Source organism: Nelumbo nucifera, chromosome 4 (assembly GCF_055504915.1).
Source record: "Nelumbo nucifera cultivar China Antique chromosome 4, China Antique-T2T, whole genome shotgun sequence".
Lineage (NCBI taxonomy): Eukaryota > Viridiplantae > Streptophyta > Magnoliopsida > Proteales > Nelumbonaceae > Nelumbo > Nelumbo nucifera.
In genome coordinates this window covers 32,569,506-32,591,568 of record NC_142652.1, presented here as the reverse complement: position 1 = coordinate 32,591,568, position 22,063 = coordinate 32,569,506, and the positions used below count along the sequence as shown (strand labels likewise).

The 22,063-nt window shown below is 37.9% G+C and overlaps 1 protein-coding gene across 1 annotated transcript in view; it reads left to right on the top strand.

The window, feature by feature from the left end:
* Positions 1 to 9,781: 9,781 nt before the first annotated feature.
* The window catches only part of GC2 (golgin Putative 2), a 41,997-nt gene continuing 29,715 nt past the window's right edge, over positions 9,782 to 22,063 (top strand). The window contains exons 1-5 of the mRNA XM_010276405.3: positions 9,782 to 10,069; positions 10,345 to 11,511; positions 16,188 to 16,298; positions 16,442 to 16,501; positions 18,285 to 18,342. Of these exons, the coding sequence (XP_010274707.1) occupies positions 10,016 to 10,069; positions 10,345 to 11,511; positions 16,188 to 16,298; positions 16,442 to 16,501; positions 18,285 to 18,342 (1,450 nt within the window). The 5' untranslated portion in view covers positions 9,782 to 10,015. The remainder of the gene's footprint in view (positions 10,070 to 10,344; positions 11,512 to 16,187; positions 16,299 to 16,441; positions 16,502 to 18,284; positions 18,343 to 22,063) is intronic.

The window sequence follows — 22,063 nt, the reverse complement described above, 5'->3', positions numbered from 1 at the left end:
TATTCAATTTGTTAATAAGATGCCTGCATTCGCTAAAGTTTGGAATAGGGATAGCTTTGGGAATATTTATACTTGAAAAAAAACTATTCTGAAATATTTATAGGGCATCCAAAAATATTTATCTTGGAAAGAATCAAATTTTCTTAGGAATTTAGAAAAAAATATTGCAAGACGAATATTTAGAGATTTTAAAGCATGAGGAAATAATGTGGTTACAAAAATCGAGGATCCAATGGATTAGAGAGGGAGATATGAATACTAGGTTTTTCCATCTAACAATGGTTAAAAGAATAAGTTATAATGGAATTATAACAGTGAAGGATAATTCTAATATTCGAATCTTGAGTGATTTAGAAGTAAAGGAAGTCTTCAATAATTATTTTCAAAATTTGTATAGGGAGTTAGAAATTGAGACACATCATAGGACTAACCCTATTATCCAACAGATTACTGAACCTACAAACACTTATTTCTACTCTGTAACTAAGGATGAAATTAAAGCTACTTTTTGGAGTTTACCAAGAAACAAAAGTCTGGGACAAGATGGCCTAACAACAGAATTTTTAGAAAACATTGGTATTGATGAGGGCGGATTTGGCCCTCCAGTGAAATTGTGACACCTGGCACCTCATGCAAACCAAGTGCAGCCTCTTGACAACTGGGCAGCTCGGGGAGCTCGGCACAGCTCGGCATAGCTCGGGGAGCTCGGTATAGCTAGGGGTAGCTCGGCATAGGCAGCTCGCCACAGGAAGCTGGCCACTCCGCAGGCAGCCTGGCGTCTTACGAAGAGCTCGGCACTTACAGGTAGCTCGACATAAGTAGTTCGGCACTTAGGGGCAGCTCAGCGTATCGCAGGAAGATCTCCTACCTGACAACCATACCTGACAGATCCGGAGGCCTGCGCCCACGTCTCTCGCTAGGCGGCGCCGTGCTTGCCAGTCCTGAGAGCTATCCCTTGACTAGCAGAGCCGTACTCTGCAGTAGTCGCCTGCACCCGCCACCTCAGCTCTGGCAGTAATAACTGCGGCAGAGAGACAAAGGTAGTTACGCCTGATTTGACAGGACACCACTATATAAGGACTCCGACCCCCAAAGACAAGGGGGAGAGAATGAAAAAATGGAGGTAATCCCTACTCTCTAGCTCTCTCATTCCTTTAATATCATCTTCAAGCTCTCGACAATCATAGTGCTAACTTAGGCATCAGAGAGTCCCCGCCGGGTAAATAACCCCAGGCCCCCTGGTTCAGTTCTCGCAGGTTCCTCAGCTCTCGCAGCCTACAAAGAGGAGGAAAAGATGGAGTTCTCTCAGGTCCCTCAGCTCTCGCCGCCTACAAAGGATAAGAGATCACCTCATGCAAAGGGCAGTTGGGTTGCGCTACACCAGGGAGCTCCACCATCCTCTGAGTTACAGGCCGCCTAGGAGCAGGTCAAATGACGAGTCCACCAAGGTAGCTCTTCACCAGGGAGCTCGCCACCAAGTAGCTCACCACCAGGGAGCTCGTCACCAGGTAGCTCTCCACCAAGGAGCTCGTCACCAGGTAGCTCACCACCAGGGAGTTCGCCACCAAGTAGCTCATCACCAGGCAGTTTGCCACTAGGGAGCTCCACCATCCTCTGAGTCACAGGCCACTTGGGAGTAGGTCAAATGACGAGGTACTTAGCCAAAAAATTGGTACGTGACCAGAAACGATTACATCAGGTATATTATAGGAAATATGGTTTAGAGTGTGATTAAGGAATTTTTTAACACGGGGCCTTTGGAACTAAATAAAACTTTAATTACTCTCATCACAAAGTAAGCTCAACCTGAAAGAATGACCCATTTCTGCCTAATCAGCCTATGTAATACAGTGTACAAGGTGGTCATGAAAATAATTGATAACCGTATTAAACTTTTTCTTCCTGAAATTATATCTGAGAACAAAATGGCTTTTGTCCTAGGAAGAAATATACAAGACAACATTGTGTTAATGCATGAGATTGTCCATTTCTTTAAAAATAAAAAGGGTAGGAAGGGCTATATTGGTATTAAAGTTGACTTAGAGAAGGCTTATGATAAACTGAGATGGTCTTTCATTGAGGCATCTATTCAAAAGGTAGGTATTCCTATGAATTGGTGTAAACTTATATTGTCATGCACAACTAGGACTTCATTTCAAATTGTGTTTAATAGTATGCTTTTATCGGAGTTTTTTCCAACTCGAGGGATTCATTAGGGAGATCCTATGTCCCCATATATTTTCATTATATGTGTACAAACGTTCTTGGGATTATTACAAAGAGCCATTCAAGATAAGCACTTAAAACCATGTCTTTTGTTTAGGTCAGCTCCACCTATATCCCATCTTTTCTTTGCTAATGACCTTTTCATCATATGCAAAGATTCTCTTGGCCAACTGAGATGTGTTCTTGAAATTTTAGATTCCTTTTGTAGATAATCAAGTGAAACTATTAATCTATCTAAGTCATTAATAGTATCTTCCTCAAATTTTCTTCGAACTTTGCTTAGGAACCTATCACAAAATAGTAGTATTCCTTGTTCTACAAATTTGGATAAATATTTAAGTATGCCCATAGTACAAGGTAGAGTTAAAAATATCAAATATTCTCCTTTATTGGAGAAAGTTAAATCAAAACTATCCTCTTGGAAGGCAGAATCTTTATCTTTACCTAGTCACTATGCATTAGTAAGAAGCGTTTTAGAGAATATGTCAAACTACATGATCCATAATTTTAAAATACCAACTCAAGTAGCAAATCGAATTGACAAGTGCAAAAGAAGTTTCCTATGGAATTCTATGCAATAGAACAAAAGACATCATCGTGTAGGGTGGAAGTATATTGCTCAGCCCAAAAAACTTGGAGGATTAGGACTAAAGAAAACTTCAATGGTTAATGAGGCTTTCTTGGTAAAAAAAAATGCATGGAAATTGCTCCATAATTCAGACTCTTTGTGGGCAAAAATTCTAATTGCAAAATATGGGAGGGGTTTGAATTTTTGGGATATGAAAATCGTGGGTAATGATTCTTGGGGTTGGGAATGTATAATTAAAGGAATTGACTTATTGAAAAAGGGTGTTAGAAGTAGAATTATAATAGGTATTAATAATAGATTTTGGGAAGACAAATGGGTTCTTGATGTTCCATTAAATCAAATAAGAAAGCCTAGCCCATACACTCAACACAATCCTGTAATTGTAGATAATTATATTACTAATAAGGAGTGGAATCTGAAGGAGGTAGCTTGAGTTCTACCTCATGGTGTTATAGAAAAAATTATTGCTATTCCACTATCAAATAACCTAGTTATAAAAGATAAATGGTATTGGGGAAATAGTAAAACAAGTGAAGTTACTATAAAGAGTGTGTATGAATTTTTATTTAAAGAAATGTATAATGTCAATGAGAATTTTCCAATTAAAATATGGCAGCTTCCATGTGTTTATAAAGTAAAATTTTTGTGTGGTTGACTGTACTAGAAAGACTCTCTACGACCAGTTTGTTATATGACAAACACATGATTCAAGACCCAACCTGTAAAGTGTGTGCCCAGGGAATAGAGGATGTAACCCATAGATTTTTCATGTGTCCTATAGTACAAGATTTATGGTATCTTTTTTGCTTTATTTACCACAAATTGATGGTTTTAATTGGAATTATATTAGGAATGAGTAAATTGGATCTTTCTAGATTATGCTATACCCTAGGCTATGTTATATTAGTATTTGTAGTATCCAACATGAGTAAATTGGATCTTTCTAAACTATGTTATACCTTATAGGTTGTGTGGAAAGTTAGGAATGTATTTAGTTGCTAATCCTTCTCCAAGTAATGATGGCAGGTGTTGGAGAAGAATTCGATGGGAACCACCTCCAAATGGGTGGATTTAGCTTAACACAGATGGCGCAACAAAAGGAAATCCAGGATTGGTAACAACAATGGGGCTGTTTAGAGATCATATGGGACATTGGCAAGGTGGTTTTACTATCAACATTAGAATATCAACGAATGATGTGGCTGAATTATGGGGTATCAACGAAGGTCTTTAACATGCGAGAATAAGAGGATTCCAAAATATTATCATTGAATCGGATTTGTTATCAACGGTTATGGCTCTCAAGAACAGGAAGTGTCCAAATTGGAAGGTTAAAGTGTTATTCCTGAGTATTTTGGAACTATTGCTAAATTTTCAAAACTTTATTTTGGTCCACTGCTATATGGAAGGTAACAAATGTGTAGAGAAAATGGCTAACATGGCCATAGGTCAATATAGTAGGGCTAAATATTATATGTATCATCCGCTAGAGCTTATCTCTTCGTTATGGGCCGATGTGTCAGGGATATCCCAATGGTGTCATTTTAGTATGATGAACGCTTGTTAGTCTTTTAATATATCTTTTTTGAATAAAAAATTGTCTTTGTACATATAATTAATAAACCCCATCTCCTAATATTGCGTGTAAGAAATCATATTTTATTTTATTTTATTTTTCAAAATGAAAGGAAGAATTGGGGCCTAGAGGTGTAAAACAGCCTGTACGGGCTGCAAACCATGCCGTGGGCCTAGGCCATGCCAGGCTAGTCCACAAGTCGGGCCTTGGCCGTGCACCAAACCGAGTCAATCTGTTTTTTTTTTTATATTTTATATTTTTTTATTTCTTTGCTAAGTAAAACTAAAATGTTTAACTTTCTTCTTGGGAACTATTTGAAAAATAAGAAATTTAACAAATAAATGAAAAAAAATACTTAACCAAATAAGAGGTCAAAGAGACAAAGACTTAAAGTGAATAACATATTGGAAGAAAAATAGGAATTTTATTTCATTTAAATTTGAATGGTACAAAGCATACAATGGTTGGATGAATGAAATATGAAAATTAGAATAAATTAATAAAATATAAAAAATACAATATAGTTACAAATTAAAAATAAAAATTGTGTTATTAAAAATATAAAATAAATTAAATAAAATTAAAACAAAATTTACAATAATTTGGAAAAAATGCTATACAACTATTGAGTATACAAAAAATGTTGACTTCATCATTTTCTCTTATTGTTCTTAACTTTGATCATCTACTTCAGGTGAAATATCAGGTGTAGTGACATGCCCTTATTTGTCTTGTAATCTATCTTCAGCATCCAACCAATCTTTAAAACAGATGCACATCTCTAGACTTTTATCATTCATACAGCTTTTCTTGTCGTCCAACATTCTAGTACCTGCACTAAAACAGGACTCCGATGGAACTGTAGACACCGAAAGGTTTAGTAGATCACGTGCCATGGCGGCAAAAACTAGATAATTTTTTGTATGTTCACTCCACCATGCTAAAATATTAAAATTATTTGTTCCCTTCGAGGTGAGGAAGAATCACCTAAAGTAGAAAAGTTTGCTTGTAAATAATAATTAAATTCGGTAAATGAACTTGTTGTCAAGGCAGTGGATTTCTACCTCTTATTTATTAAATACAAAAGTTTTTCTCTTCCACTACTAGACTCAAGTTCATAAGTGGAAGATGCAGTTGTACAAATTCTATAATTTTTATTATTCCTTATTACTTCAGATTCATATAAACTTTACATTTCAAATAATAAATTATTAATTTTTTCCTTTTTATTTCCAATTTCAATATTCATATTTTCACAATATGTTTCAAGTTATCTAAACCATATTTTCTAATCCTATGATCTAATATTGTAGCTAAGCAATAAAGAGAAGTGTTTTCCCAATACTTTTAAATTTATTTTCCATTATTTCAATAATACTTTTAAATTATGGATTCTTTTTATATTTTGCAAAACAATCACTAATCATCACTAATTGATAAGTTAAATTACAACTAGTTGGATAATAAATACCCGATAATTCATTAATTGCATCATAAAAATGTTTTAAAAAATCTCTTATACAAATTTCATTTCCTAGTATTCCTTAAATATAATATCAATAGACTTTTTGCATTATAAAAATCACTAAGAATTTGTTTATGAGAAATACAACTTTCTAACATAGTATAAGTAGAAGTCCATCTATGTTTAACATTTAATATAAAATGTTTATATTTTAAACCATAATTTTGACATAAATATTTAAATTCTTGTTTTCTTTCTCTAGAACTTTTAATATATATAATATAATTTCCAATTTTAGAAATATGAGTAGAAATAATATTTAAAGCATCCTGAATATATAAATTTAAGATGTGACATGCACATCTGATATGAAATAATTTACCATTTAAAATGGTTTTAATTGAGATTTTAAAATATTTATTGTTGAATCATTATTGCTAGCATTATCAAAACTAATAGAAAATAATTTATTGTCAATTCCATAAGAATGTAAAGTATTTAAAATACTTGCAGCAATAGCTGAGCCAATATGTGTCCATTCAAGCCTAGTAAAACTTAAAATTCTTTTATTTAAAATTCAATTTTCATCAATAAAATGACCGATAACATAAATATAACTAATGTTAAATTTAGAAGTCCAAATATCAGAAGTAAATGCAACTTTAGAATTAAGATTTGATAACATATAAATTAAATTTTGTTTATGTGAATAAAAAATTTTTAAAGCATTTGATCTAATAGTATTTGTATAAACTTTTTTAAATTGTGGATTTATAGAATTACGTAACTATTTTTCAAGTTTAATATATTCAGCTAACAAAAATGGTTGTTCAACATGTACAATGTATTTTGCTAATTCTTGCCTAATTTTTTATTGAGAATATTTAAAAGTCTTCTTCTTCTTCTTTTTTTTTTCATGGGTGAACAAATGTTTGTCCAAATGGCCAGTACTACACTTGCTACAATAGTTAAACTATTTCCTACATTTTTGGCAAACATCTCTTTTTCCCTTCCCCTTAACCTTTTCTATTTTAAATATTTTCCAAATTAGGCTAACCAACTTAGTGGCCTTTTTTTTTTCTTTCCTTTAATATCAGTACTAGGTTGGAAGTTCCATCAATATCAATAGCATCCATATCGATGCTAATATTACAATGCTATGACTGAATATTGTCGTCATTGAACATGTTGGGGAATTGGTTTTGGGAGGAGCCGACAATTTTTCTTTTAAATTCTAAAAAATAAAAATTAATTTAATTACACTTACCCGGATTACCGATTTGGAATCCCAACTTGATTTCAATGGTAGAAGCTTTTTAACTCCAAGAGTCCAAGCCTCCCAAATTGCTAACTTGAGAGTTGAGATACTTAAGCTGTTGAGCAAACCTTATTCTTGTTGAAACTTCAATAAAGCTGAGAATTGGAGAACCAAAGAATGTATGAGAGATTGAGAGATTGAAAGATTGAGACTCAAGAAAGTATGAGAACCAGAGAAGAGATTAAGAGAATTGTTGAATTGGTGTGATGAGAATTGTGAAAGTTATAGCTATTTATAAGAATTGAAAATAATTCAATTGCCCAAAATTCCCTAAACTAGCCGTTTTTTAGTTGTTAGGAGGTGTATTTTGGTCATTGTAAAGTTATTTATCACTTTACCCAAAATGCCCCCTGATGAGGGCAGATTTGGCCCTCTAATGACATTATGACACGTGGCACCTCATGAAAACTAGGTGTAGCCCGACACTTCACAGGCAGCTCGCCATCATGCAACCTGGCACCTCATGACAACTAGGTGTAGCCCGACACTTTACAAGCAGCTCGCCATCATGCAGCCTGGCACCTCATGACAACTAGGTGCAGCTCGACACTTCACAGGCAGCTCGCCATCATGCAGCCTAACACCTTACAGACAGCTCGCCACCCAAGCAGCTCGGCACCTTACAGGCAGCTCACCACCAAGCAGCTCAGCACCTCATAGGCAGCTCGCCACCATGCAGCCTGGCACCTTACAGACAACTCGCCACTAGGCAGCTCACCATCATGCAACCTGGCACCTCATGACAACTAGGTGCAGCCCCGACACTTCACAGGCAGCTCGCCATCATGCAGCCTGGCACCTTACAGACAGCTCGCCACCAAGCAGCTCGACACTTCACAGGTAGCTCGCCACCCAAGCAGCTCGACACCTTACAGGCAACTCCTCACTAGGTAGCTCACCACCAAACAGCTTGGCACCTCATAGGCAGCTCGCCACCATGCAGCCTGGCACCTTACAGACAGCTCGCCACCAAGCAGCTCGGCACCTCATAGGCAGCTCGCCACCATGCATCCTAGCACCTTACAGACAGCTCACCATCAAGCAGCTCGGCACCTCATAGGAAGCTCGCCACCATGCAGCCTGGCACCTTACGGGCAGCTCGCTTCCCAGTTAGATCGACTGCCGCGTGGTAACCTCGAGGAACTCACCATTGTACCCTGCATTTTACGAGATTATGACTTATAACGGCTATATTAGCTCACCCACTCCCCGATTCAGGCAGAAATGGGCAACCTTACCGGTTGGTGGCGTTATCCCCAACTAACACAGAAACAGATCCCGTCACAGCGGGAATCTAGGAACTACTCCACTAAACCCACGAGGACTCCAATATATAAAGGCCTCACCCCCAGGGGCGAGAGGGATGAGAGGGGTATGCGTAATCTCTGCTCTCTAGCTCTCTCATTCTCTAATATCATTTTCAGCTCACAACTGAATGCTAACTAGCATCGGAGCGACCCCGCCAGGTAAACAACCCCGGGTTCTCTGATTTAGTTCTTGCAGATCAACCAGGTCCGCTGTCTACAAAGATGAGCAGATCATCTCCTGCAGGGAGTAGCCGGATTGCACTACACTAGGCAGCTCCACTTCGGCCTCTGAGTCATCGGCCACTTGGGAGCATGACGATGTACTTAGCCAAAAAACTGATACGTGACCAGAAATCGTTACATCACCCCCCAAACTACCTATTATATAGTTGTTGGGGGGCATTTTTGTCATACCTTTTCCCCCAAACCAAAATACATAAATAACCCCTATATAGCTAGGGTGTATTTTTGAAAAAACCCCCCAAAAAGCTGAAACTAGCCGTTGGGACCCCCAGCAACTAGTTCATCGGATGGGCTGAGCACGTTTTGCAGGCCATGCCTCGGGCTGGGCCATGTCGACATGTAGGCTGTAGGTGGTCATGCCAGCCCATGGACCTATAACCCAAGCCCAACACAGTACGAACCATCGTGCCGAATTGGCCCAAATTTGTGGCCCGGCCCGATTTACACCTCTAAATTGGGCCAGCCCAAGATCATACCTAGTTTAATCCAATCCCAACATATAGGAAAAGTTAAAAGGGGTTAAACAATTCGGATTGTGTTAGGATTGACCTCAACCCGATCTAATCCAGTCCCTAGGTGGCTCCCCCGTAAATTGCGATCCACACACGCACCTCTTAGCACATCTCAATCGTGCATTTGGAACATCCTCACGACAGCTGGAAGATGTTCCTTACACACGGTTGAATTGTGTTGTGGAGCGTGCCAAAAATCAATCGAGGATGAACATGGTTATAGTTGTAACCAAACGTTCTGTTAAGGATTGAGGCGTGACTCCGAGTGATATGTCGGTGATTGGCTAGGCCCATGTCACGTTTCAGGTTCAGATTTGACTCTTGAGAGGCTTCAGATGCGGGGCAGACCATCAAAATTTTGATGAATGTTCCAGAGGATTGGATCGGGCATAGAATCGGAGAAGGAAGAAGTTTGATCAGAGTTAAATCGGAGGTCGAACCATACTATGAGTCATAATTTATATAATATATTTTATAACTTTTAATGTATTTAAATATAGCGGATGAATGGTAAGTTTTTTATGGTCGGTCAGCCGGTTTTCAGCGGGACCGAACCGGTCAGTACCCCGGGTCACGGTTCAACCGGACGGCCCGGTTTTAAACACTGATTTTGATCTCTCTCTCAGCCCTGAATCCTTGTTGTTTTCTACGCTCTGCTAAATTTTGTGATTCTGCAAGTGAGCATTGTAGCAATTTCGCGCTAAAATGTGCCATTCGTTTCTTCTAAGTCAAGGCACTGAGTGATCCGGACATTTGGAACAACAGTTCGTCTCTAAATCATGGCGGGATGGATCTCTTCGAAGCTCAAAGTTGCAGAAACATTCCTTCAACATGTGCGCATTTGTTGCTCTTTTCTGCAACAAAAATTCGAGTTTCTGTTACAATTGTGTTCATAAGACCGATATTATCTGTGCTTTCGTTTCTAGGGTCCAGATTCTGAATACAACTTTTTCTCGAATGTTGAATTGATCGTATTATTAGGTTTACCTATCAAAAAAAAAAAAAAACGTATAATTGTGTTCAGTTTTTCGAGGGCATTCGATTCGATTTGTTTATTTCTGATAAATTATGTCTATTTCTTAATTGAATTGTTTTTGTATCGGTTCAGATCGATCAACAAGCGGCAGAATCTCTTGGGAAGAACGAGAAACCTCGATCTAATGAATTAAATTATGAAACTCCGACGAAAACTGGTGGAGTTGTTCCTCTGAAGGATCAGCTAAAGAAGAAAACATTGGACAGTAATGAATCCTATGGTAATCTGAGGAATGATTCTGATTCTGATAGACATCGAGTCAAGGAACTTCCGGCGCCCCAAAAACTTTCTTCGCAACCTACAACAGCTCTTACTGACAGTGACTGGACCGAACTCCTCAGTACTCCTAAGCAGCCAACGCCACCTGCAGTCACTCGCAGTAATGGAACATCTGAGGTTCGTGGCCCCAGGAAGGATGGGAGGAAGCAATCAAATCCTGGTTCAACTTCGTTTCCACCCGAAGCAAAGAAATTTCAGAATAATCGTACTAGTGTCTCAAAGTTATCAAAAAGGTTAGACACTGAGCCAGAAAATAGGGTAAATGGTGGGGCTGCTTCTTATGATAGTAAAAAGAGTGATGGGGAAGAATCTGGCTCTTCTGACTTAGTGCAAAAAAGATCAAGTTTTGAAGCACAGAATGGTGATGGGCATGTTGGGGAAAGAGAAAATGTCTGGATATCAACAGGTGCTAACCTCCTGTTGGAGCCAAAAGGTGATGGAAATCAGAAAAACAAGAGTATCCCTGGAAATGCTGAGAATGGGAAACAGTCCGGTTCTGAGTTCTATCATGAATCAGACAGTGCCAGAAATGTTATGAAATCACAAGATGGCAACTGTATACCAAAAGTAGAAGCACTTTCATCTACATTGGATGTCAAAACTGATGTGAAAAGCGAAGAGGATGGTGACCATAATGGATCCAGGAGTGTTGCAGGGAGGGTTGACAAGACTAATGCTGTTTCAGGGAGTTCTATTACTCATGATTTGCTGAGAGCTTCTTCAACAAGTGATGAAGGTTCTGATTCAGACTCAGATTCGTCTTCAACTTCTGAGTCCGAGAATGAACGCAAAAGGAGGGCAGAAAGGGCTAAGAGAAGGAAACAAATTATGGCTGAGAAAGCTGCTGCTAGAGCTGTTCAAGCTATAAAAGAGCATGAGAACATGGTTGCCAAATTGGAAGGAGAGAAACAGAGCTTAGAGAAGATACTTGAAGAACGGGCAAGGCAACAAGCACAGGAGGTCATACCATATCCTTATTGTTGTTGCTATTGTTGTTTAGTGTTTGGTTACTTGCTGCATTGGAATTATCCATGGTTAAGGAATACAATTGTCAACTTGTTATTGTTATGTTGAATTGAGATGCATCAGACATTGAAACAATATCTTACTTCTAGTTAAGTACTTTATCCTTGAGTGAGATTTGGTGGATTGCTATTATATTAAGCAGTCATCTCTTTACTTACATGCCATGAAGTAAGTCACTATTGAAACGAATGCAAATTTAGGTAGGAAGGCATTATTATGTATCGGATATTAGTGTATTACTTGAGTATAATTTGAAACAAAAATATAACTTTAAATAAATTGCAACAACTTTTTATTTATAAAACATTAAAGATTATGAACATTGGTCTGGAAAAGGAAAATTTAGAAAAGAAACTTTGGTGATACAAAATTATGCATTAATAAGAGATTATGTATTGCTATTTTAGTAAAAACATTAGTAACATTGAATCAGTGATGGTGCAGTTAAGGTTGATTATCAGGAGATACCCCAAACAGAGTACCTTGTATCAATCATCATTAATGAGTCTGAAACTAAAGAGGATGTTGACCATAGAATTAGAGCAGGGTGGTTGAAATGGAGAGGTGCGTCTAGTGTGCTTTTTGCTGATGATATCATTTTGTTCTTGGAGGCTGACCTGGAGAACATAAAAAATTAAAAAAAAGGTAATCACTTATTTTGAGATGGTGTTGGGCCTTCAAATAAAATTTTTCTAAGAGTAGCATTGTGGGAATCAGTACAAGTGAAAGCTTGGTGAACAGTTTCAAGGAGGTGCTAGGATGTAAATTGGAAAATTACCCATTTCTTATTTGGGAATACCCCTTGGAGGGAATCTGAGAAGCCAAAGTTTTTGGGACCCAGTGGTGGAGAAGTGTGAAAAAAGATTGGCCACGTGGAAGGAGGAAGACTCACCCTAATGAAGGCCTCTCTAGCTAATCTACCTATTTATTATCTTACGGTGTTCCAGATTCTGGCCAAGGCCAAAAACAGAATTGAAAAGCTGCAACTTGTGGGATGGGGTTGGAGAGAAGAAAAAACACTTACTTAGTTGGGACTTACTTTGCAAACTAAAGGAAGTTGGTGGCCTTGAATTAGGACATGTCAAGGAAAGAAATGTAGCTCATCTGAGGAAATGGCTGTGGCGTTGTCCTCTTGAAGCAGATGCTCTTTAGACCTCAGTCATCAGCAACAAATATGGGAAAAATGTCAATGGTTGGGATAGCAAAGTCCACTTGAATCTAGTGAAAGGAAATCACCCTTGGTATTTGCTCCACCTACAATTTCTTTATTTCTTTTATTAGATGCAGAGTGGGGAGCATGGCTAAAATCAAATTCTGGACTGACCTTTGGTGGGGAGACAACACTTTGGCTGACACTTACCCCCACTTGTTTAACTTCTCCCAAAACCAAGAAGCCACCATAGCCTTTTATCAGATTTGTTTCCTGTAACAAGCTGGAACCTAAACTTAAGAAGATCATTAAGGGATATAGAGATTGATGAAATTGCATATTTGATACATGCCTTAAAAGAGGTCTATTTTTCCCCCACAAACCAAGAGCAACGAATTTGGAAGCTCCACACTGCTGGAAAGTTCTCAACTAAAACTTTTTTCAGGGTCTTGGTGTCGGGTGACACAAACTCTGGGTTCCCTTGTAGAAGAGTTTGGATTGCCTACATCCCTCCTAGTCCTAGAGTTTCCTTTTTTGTGTGGGAGGCTTGTTTGAAAAGAATAAACACTTCTAATTTATTACAGAAAAAGTACAAAGGTAGATTGTGCATCTCCCCCCATGTCTGCACCCTTTGTCTAGCAATGGTGAATCAGCTAAACGTCTCCTTCTTCATTGTTCAGAAACAAGGAAGATCTGGCTTTATTTTCTAAACTTTGTTGGTTACAGCTGGGTTTTTCCTGAACATATTGAAGATTTATAAAGGCGATGGCAAGGAAGAGGTTTAGGTAAAAGGGGAAAAATCTATTGGTACATGGTGGCTCAAGCAGTAATGTGGGGCATTTGGGAAGAACGAAATAATTGCATTTTTTACAGCAAAGCTAGATCCATGGGAGATCTGATTTCTCATATAATATACCTGTGCAATCTGTGGGTGCTGAATTTGGAGAATTTCAAAGGAATCACTATGAATATGCTTCAACAGAATGTGGTGCAACTATTGTTCTCTTCACCCATTCTTTTAAGAGTAAAAGCCTCTCCCAGCCAAGAGAAGAGGAGGAGGTGACTCTGAACTTTGATGGAAGTGCAACCAGAAACCCAGGAACAGCAGGAATTGATGGTGTATTTAAGAGGAGGGATGGAAGCCCTATGTGGATCTTTAGTGGACCAATTGGGACTGCAAATTCCACAATGGCTGAAATTTTAGCTGTGCTAATGGGTCTCCATATCACAAGAGATCTAGGTTTGACTGATCTAGTAGTCAAAGGCAACTCTAGCAACACGATAAAATGACTTGAAGAGAAGGAAGGCAGGCCTTGGAGGTTAGCTCACTACTTGGATGAGGCTAGAGATCTGTTGAAATCCTTGAATGCAAAACTAATCTGGATTCCTAGGGAGTTAAACTCTGTAGCAGATAGTTTAGTCAAATCTGGTGTGCACAGGGAAATCTTATATAGTAATAGAATTATGCCTTTGTAACCTGTGTGTGTTCTGCTTCCATTGTATACATCTCATGTACTCTCCTTTGCCTTTTCTTTTCTATAATAAGTTACTCTTTTTTCTCAAAAAATTCTATAAAAAAGTTATAGGACCAGCGCTAATATATAGGACATAGTCCAGGGCAATTAAGATATAATATGTTGACAAATTAGTGTAGCTGAGATGCAGATTTGGGATGGAAGAGTAGCAAATCTAGAAATGACAGAATTAGAAATGAGTGCATAAGAGAGGACTTAAAAGTACCTCCATTTAGTGACAATGAGGAAAATTGACTAAGATGGTTTAGTCATGTGTATAGACAACCAATGACTGTACCAATGAGGAGTGGCTTAGTGCAGGTAGAAGGATCTTTTAGAGCCAGAAGAAGACCAAAGAAAATGTGGTATGAACTTCGAAGTGGTAAAAAATGGAGATTTGTGCATTGACAGAAAAAAATTACTCTCATAGAGCACAGTGGCAGGACAAGTTTTGTCTAGACAACCCAGACAGTTGAGATTAAGGCTGAGTTGAATTGAATAAACCATATCATCATCTTGGTATTTTATCTTCTTAATTCCTTTTTACTGATTTATTACCTTTTCTAACTGATGTAAAATCATTCAAATAACTTTCCCAGTTGTTTTTCTTTTCTCCAATTGCTAAATCTGGTACAGTTTTCTTTGTAATTTGTCATGTAGCCTCTGTAGACATTTCCTTTATTTTTCCTATCTTTTGTCCATGAAGAAGGGCTATTCCATCTATCTTTATCTTACACTTAAAAGTCCAAACTAAGATTCTAGAGAAAATAGGTTCTGAATGTCTGAGAAGAATATCTTCTTAATGTATAAATGTTCAAATTCTATGACTAAACATAGAGAGGTTTCTAGGAGAGAGATAAAGACAAGGGTAAAGTATCATTGTGTTAGTAGGAAAATAATATACAGTAAGATAAAGACAAGCTGTAGAGAGAGAGAGAGAGAGGCAATTAACTGCATCCCCCCAAACACCACAGAAGGTCAATCTGGGCTTAGATCACAGGTTCTTAAACGCACCAGAAACAAGCAGCAAAGAATACCAATTGTCCATGAACAATTCCTTATCCACTTGAGCTTTTCATAAACATAGCAGTTTGCCCTCAGGTCAGTCAGTTCCTTCTCTTGGGAAGTTTATCATGAAAAAATATAGAAGAGTTCTTAGTGTCTCTCCCCTCATGTGTGCATCTTTGGTTTAGCAAATGGGTAGTCCACTTACTACCTGCTAATCTCCTGCACTTTTGTTGCTAGTATTTGAGAATGGTTTTGCTCTTACATGGACTGAGAATGAGCACAACGATGGACATTAATAGATTAATAGTAGAGGGAGACTCAAAGTTGGTGCTGAGCTGAATTATTAATAGAGGGGCACACAACATGACAGCGTAGGCAAACCATCAAAGAAATAAGGCATTTTAATAAAGGGTAAAGAAATAAAGTATTGTTGGGTGAAGCACTCTGTGGACAGCTTAGCAGATGAACTGACATGGCAAGGGGTGAACAGAAGTACAGAACTGAAACCTTTTGGACTATTTTGTAATACATAAAAAGAAGAGGGATGGGGGGTGTTTAGTTAAAGCCTAAGCAAAGGTATGCTTGGCATGTTGTACATACATGATACATCATTCTTTTATAACTTAATAAAAGTTTAAAAGTTATGAATCCAAAAAAAAAAAAAAAAAACTCATCCACTACACCAGCACATCAAATGCAAATCCTAACCTCTAATGCACATCCAATTTCGTCTCACCATTAATAATCTAGAAACACAAAACAACTATTGAGCCATTTCCTTATAAACAATACATTATCAAGAGATGAAATACTTAACAAGGTAACATGACACCTCTTCCAAAGGAAACCGTCATATTATTTATTAATTTACAAAGGCTTTATTTCATAATCTCTTAATCTTTGGAATTGGTTTCTAATTGCTTTCTTTCTAGCACCAGGCTTCTGAACTACAGACGAGTATGATGGAAACAATGGAAGCTGTTGAGTTGGAGAAGCAGAAACATAACAATACCAGGATGGAAGCCCTTTCTCGGTTAGCTAAATTTGAGGTTTGCAACTATTTCAATTACTTTAAATTTAGGTTGGGATCCATCTACCATGCATCCATATGCTACTTCTAGTATTGATAGTTGTCAGCAGTTTACAGAAGTTATTAGTACTTCAGTTGGACTAAATATGAAAAGTTTTGCAGACTTCAAATGCTGACCTAGCTAAATCCCTTGCAACCACACAATGGAATCTTGAAGTTGAGGTATAATCATCTTACTTCTTATTCAAATAATTTGGCTTCATCCTCAGTGTCGTATTCATTTCAGTTTAGATGGATTTCTTCCAAGTGGATTTATTTCTTGACATGTAAGTGTATATCAGAAAATAAAACGAATCATAACATTTTTAATTTAGGACCTTTTTATTGATAAGTAAATAATTTATTGATATTAAAGCAAAAAGATCAGAAGTACAACCATCCCTAGAGGAGGCACGAGATGCAGCTTCACCCTAATAGACAAAACATCAATCAGTTACAAATGAGCCCAGTACAACTGATCCCTATTTACCCCTTAGGTAATGACTCGGCCAAAGCATTAGCCTCTCACCCCACCCATTGTATAACCATGTTCATGTTACTTGTTAACCACTTGAATTTCTTCATTTCATAACTATAATGCCAGATAATTGATTCAGGTTCTCTCAGCCAGCCCACTATCACCTTTGAATACCTTCAATCACCACATTCTCCAAGTTCAAATCTTTTGCAATCTGAGCTCCTTGTAAAACAGCATAAAGTTCAGCCCTAATAGAGTCCCCAACTCCAAATGGTCCCAAGTATAGTGCCAACACAATACCTTCCTCATCTCTTATAACCCTTCCAACTTTCCAAGTTCAGAAGGGCCTGGGTTAAACTACCTTTTCACATATTATTTTCTTTTTTTGGGAAAATTACTGATATGGGCACTTCTAAGTTTTACATATGAGCAATTTAAAAAACAGTATTGTCATCCCTAAGCAACCTTTCCCACTGGCTGCTATAATAATGCTCACACCTTTTTTTTTTATTTATGAGAAAGCAAAAATATACATATAATTCTCATACTCTATCCCCACAAAACCATTGCTATTAGATGCCTACCTGATGAAACATCTCTCAACCCTCCCTCACACCTCAACAGTGACAATAAAGTTCTTAAAAGATGTGGTGTTTCACTCCTTCCAAATGGTCCAGAAGATAGCAAAGGGAGCCATGTTCCAGAAAGTTCTCCCACATTTGCTGAATGCCCTAAATTGCCAGGATGATATTAAACTCTGAAGATCAAGGGGGATCACCCATTGAAAACCAAATAGCTTTAAAACATGCCACCAGATGGTATTGGTGAACTTGCAAATTTGTAATGAATAAAGTGCAGGATGTTTTCCTTGGCTGCACCACATAAACAACACTTATTTATGATGATCATAACTTGGACTGCACTTTCTGTTTCCATGTCCACCTCCAAGGAACATCCTCCCCCTCTAAGGATGCCAACTTTCCAAATAAAGATTCGACTGAGAAAATGCCTGAATTATGTCACCAGTCCATCACATTCGATCACCTGATTGTGGCCTGCACTTTGATTTGGTTCACCTCCCCCATCAGCAGTCCACTAGTAGGTCCTCTTTACATTCAACTTATACCCAACTGCTCCTAAAATGACTTTTCAGATGTCTTATAAGATTCTATTGATTGTTATTGTTGTTTAGGAGAACTTCACTAAAAATTAAGTAGCTCTTTAATTTATTTTTCCTTCAATTTTTTTTACTTCTTTAAAGCTAAAAATGTAATTTCTTTTTTATTTTTTTTTGTGGTTTTCATTCTTAATACTTCACAAAAAATGTTACATTCCTAATAACAAGGAGGTAGAATTTGGGTGCGAAGAGTTTCTGCACTATCTTTAGTTGTCATAGAAAATTGAAATTATACCTTTTTTGGCAATTTTCCTTTTTTTTTGGTGCTGGTTGATAAATTTTATATCATATATTTCTTCATGTACTTAAAGGTTAATCGGGTAGCAATGCTCCGGCAACAAATAGAGTTGAAAGAAGCAATCAATGAAGGTATTCTCTTTAGATTCTTGAGTTAGGTAGTTCATAGCATCTGTGAAGCACTATTGCGTAATTTTTCTTTTTTATTTTATTTCATTTTCTTTCAATTTTCATGTTCTGATATTTTCTTCCAAGCTCTTGTTGGAAGCTGACTACATTTGTTGTTACCTATTGGGTACACAAAATATTAAAGCCCATGGACCACTGCCTGGGTCAGCTAGCCACTTGATGGTATTTGCCGAATCTCCTTTTATGAGAATGTTCTGATAGTCCAGATCTCTTGCAATCTTGATTCCCGTTAGTGCTGCCATGACTTCAGCCTTTGTTGAAGAGGCTATCCCAATTGGTCCACTGAAAACCCAATTAACTGTACCATCTCTTCTTCTGAAAATTCCACCAATTCCTGCTGCACCTGGGTTTCCAAATGCACTTCCATCAAAGTACATGGTTATCTCCCTTTCCGCAACAGAAGAGTGGGGGAGGGGGGTGATTAAGGAGTGATGTTTAGAAAACAAGAAATCTGCAGCATTTCTTTGAAGACCAGAAAAGGAAACTCCTTTAAAAAACTGAGTTGGAAGCCCAAAGGAAACTTCTATAGGAAATGACAGACAAGAGCTCCTCATAGTTTCTTTTTCTGTTATCGAAAATGCGGCTATTTCTCTCTTCCCAGATACTCCAAAGGATAGCATGTGCTACAGAAAGCCATAAAGTCCTTCCTCTTTTGCTTAACCCTCAACCTTGAAACCTTTCTCTACTTCTTTCTAGTAATAAGAGAATTGTAAGACTGTATCAAAAGGAGGACAAACACCTCTATTATTACCATACGATGGTCAGAAGACAGGACACCATATATGGTATAGAGTAACAGCTCAAAAGCCATGCAGAAAAAGTCTTTGTCATATATGTATTTTTCCTCAATCTCTACCATAATGGTCCAATTTTAGTCCTTCAAGCAGTGGTTTCTTTCAAAAGGCCTCTATTCCTTTCCTTTCAAAGGCTTTAAAACACACAGAAAAGAGGAGATTGTATAGTATTCATAGTTGTCAAGGCGACGCATAGGTGGCAAGGCGCCCTTTGAGGCTTGCCTCGCCTAATCGCCAAGCAGTTTTGTACTATGTATTGTAAAATATTTTTTTATTCTTTATTTTTTGACATTATAATTATAAAATAGGCACTATTAAACTAAAATGTTCATTTTGTGTGTTTATATACTAATTTGTTTTTATTATTTTCTTATCTGTTAGGATTTAATCAATACAAACATTGCTAAATGCTGTATTGAACCCTCAAAGACTTTAAAACCTGAACGGCTGAACCAATAAGGAAGAACTTAAAATTTTGTCTAATCAACACATTTTCTACTACTACTACTACTACTACTACTACTACTACTACTACTAATTCTCTTCTTTTCCTATCAAAAATAAGGGTTTAGCCCCTATATTTTTTGAATTTTCTTTTCCTTCTTTTTTTTTTCTTCTCATGAATTTGTTGATTTTCTATACTTTAACATGAACTCTATACTTATCTTATGAAAATTATGAATAATTATTAAGGAAATATGGCTATGGTACCTAGGGAACTACCCTAGGATCTATGCTTTCTATATAAAAAAAATCCATCGCCTAGGTGATGCCTAGGCGCCCGCCTAGGCGATTAGGTGACAAGGCGCCCCCCCTGACGCCCAGCCTCGCCTTGGTGCCTTGAAAACCTTGATAGTATTTTGCTCCCACAATAGTATCTAACATTCCAGATGTGAATCAGAATCAATATGTTCAGGGGTAATCCAAACACTGAGAAATAACATCATATAGTGCTGCTGTACTGTATACCTGAATAGAAAACTAAAAATAGAGTAAATATAAATATTTTTTTGAGAGGTAAGAGATTTCATTATAAAGGGGAAAAGAGGGGGAGATTCCCTTGCATACAGAGAGAGCTTGAAAGATAAAAGCATAGAGAAAATTACATAGAGATAGCTTCTTCCTTGATTAGAGAACCCCATTGAGAGACAAAATAAGCAAAACTTAAATCCGAGAACTCCTTATAGATGGAGGATCAACTAACCAGAACCCTTTCAATTCTGGCACATGTTAAGCACAAGTCCTTGCAACAGAAGAAGAGACATTTTGGAAAGCCCTGTTATTCCTCTCTTTCCAAGCATACCAACAGATGGCTCTAGGGGGTTAAGCTCCAAAGGATTTTCCCTCGATAACTGAAAGATTTTAACCTTCAAGAAGAGAAAAGACACTGCAAGTTTGGAGGAACCACCCAATTGACTCCAAACACACCCAAGAAGTGACTCCAGATTTGTTGGGTGAACACACAGTGGAGCGAAAGATGAGAAACTGACTCCGCATCCAAGCCACAAAGAAAACACCTATTGACAAGAACCAAGCCTTTAGATCTGAGGTGTCAACTGTGAGGATTTTTCCCTTGATTGCTGTCCATACAAAGAAGATCACCTTTGAAGGGATTTTGGACTTCCAAATCCAGTCCCAGGGAACCTGATTTTCATCAGTCTTTACCAACAACTGATAGCATGGTTTAACTGAGAAGGCACCAGGCCTGTCCCCATTCCACCAGACTTTATCTTGGTCCAGAGGATTAAAGGCAACTTGGTTTGGTAAGCCAGCAAGGAAACCAGATTAGCAATGTTCCAATCATCCACATTCCTTCTCAACTGTGGTGCCTGGATGATATTGCTAGCTACAAATTCAAAACAGTCGCTAATTTTGGCGTTCTTGTCTTGGGATAATGCAAATAGAGAGGGGAACTCCTCAGCGAGGGGGGCAGGAACTGCACCAAGCATCCTTCCAAAGAGAATACTTTCACCATTCATATGTTTGAAAGAAATATGTCTGAAAAAGTGATATCTGTATTTGGCAATTCCTTTCCAGATACTAGAGCCATAGGCTTCAAGGGGTTGATTAGATTCCCAGCCAAGGCCAGATAAACCATACTTGCAACTGAGTGACTCCCTCCATGAAACATTCTTCTCGATACCAAAATGCCAAAGCCATTTGGATAAGAGAGCAACATTCATGAGATGGAGGGGAAAGATACCTAAACCTTCATTAGATTTCTGATTACACACCTCCTCCCAAGAGACAAGATGGAATGTAAGGACTTACACACCTCCTCCCAAGAGACAAGAGGTGGCTACCAAGGAATGTAAGGACTTACAAGAATACAACCCATCAGAATTAGGGACCCAACCCTAGAATCCGATCCACCTTCTCCCAAGAAAACTGAATTCAGTAGGCCTAACAATTCAGACACACTAGGAAGTTCAGATTCTCTAAGGTTCTTGTTAAAGCCAAAATTTCAGTTCAGCCCTGAAGGATGATGGTGCTGACTTAGAAATTCATAAATAGGCCTACCCTTGACACTGGAAAGGTCAAAAAGAGAAGGGAACCTCTCACCTAGAGGGGTATCCCCAATCCACACATCCTCCCAAAATCTGATTTTCTGACCAGAAGCCAAGTTGATATGATGTAGAAAGGTAGGCAGAATTTCATGAATGGCCTTCCAGGGGGCAGCCGAGGTAGCTCTACGGAGACATCCCATCCCATCCATTGCTTGACATGCCATGAATATATATATATTTTTTTTGAAGAATAAAAGGAAAATTCATTAAAATAAAAGAGAAAATACAGCAAAAGGTGATAAGAAATCACCAAAAGCAAGAAACACCCTCAGGAAACCCAAAAAATGCCTAAGAATTCCACAC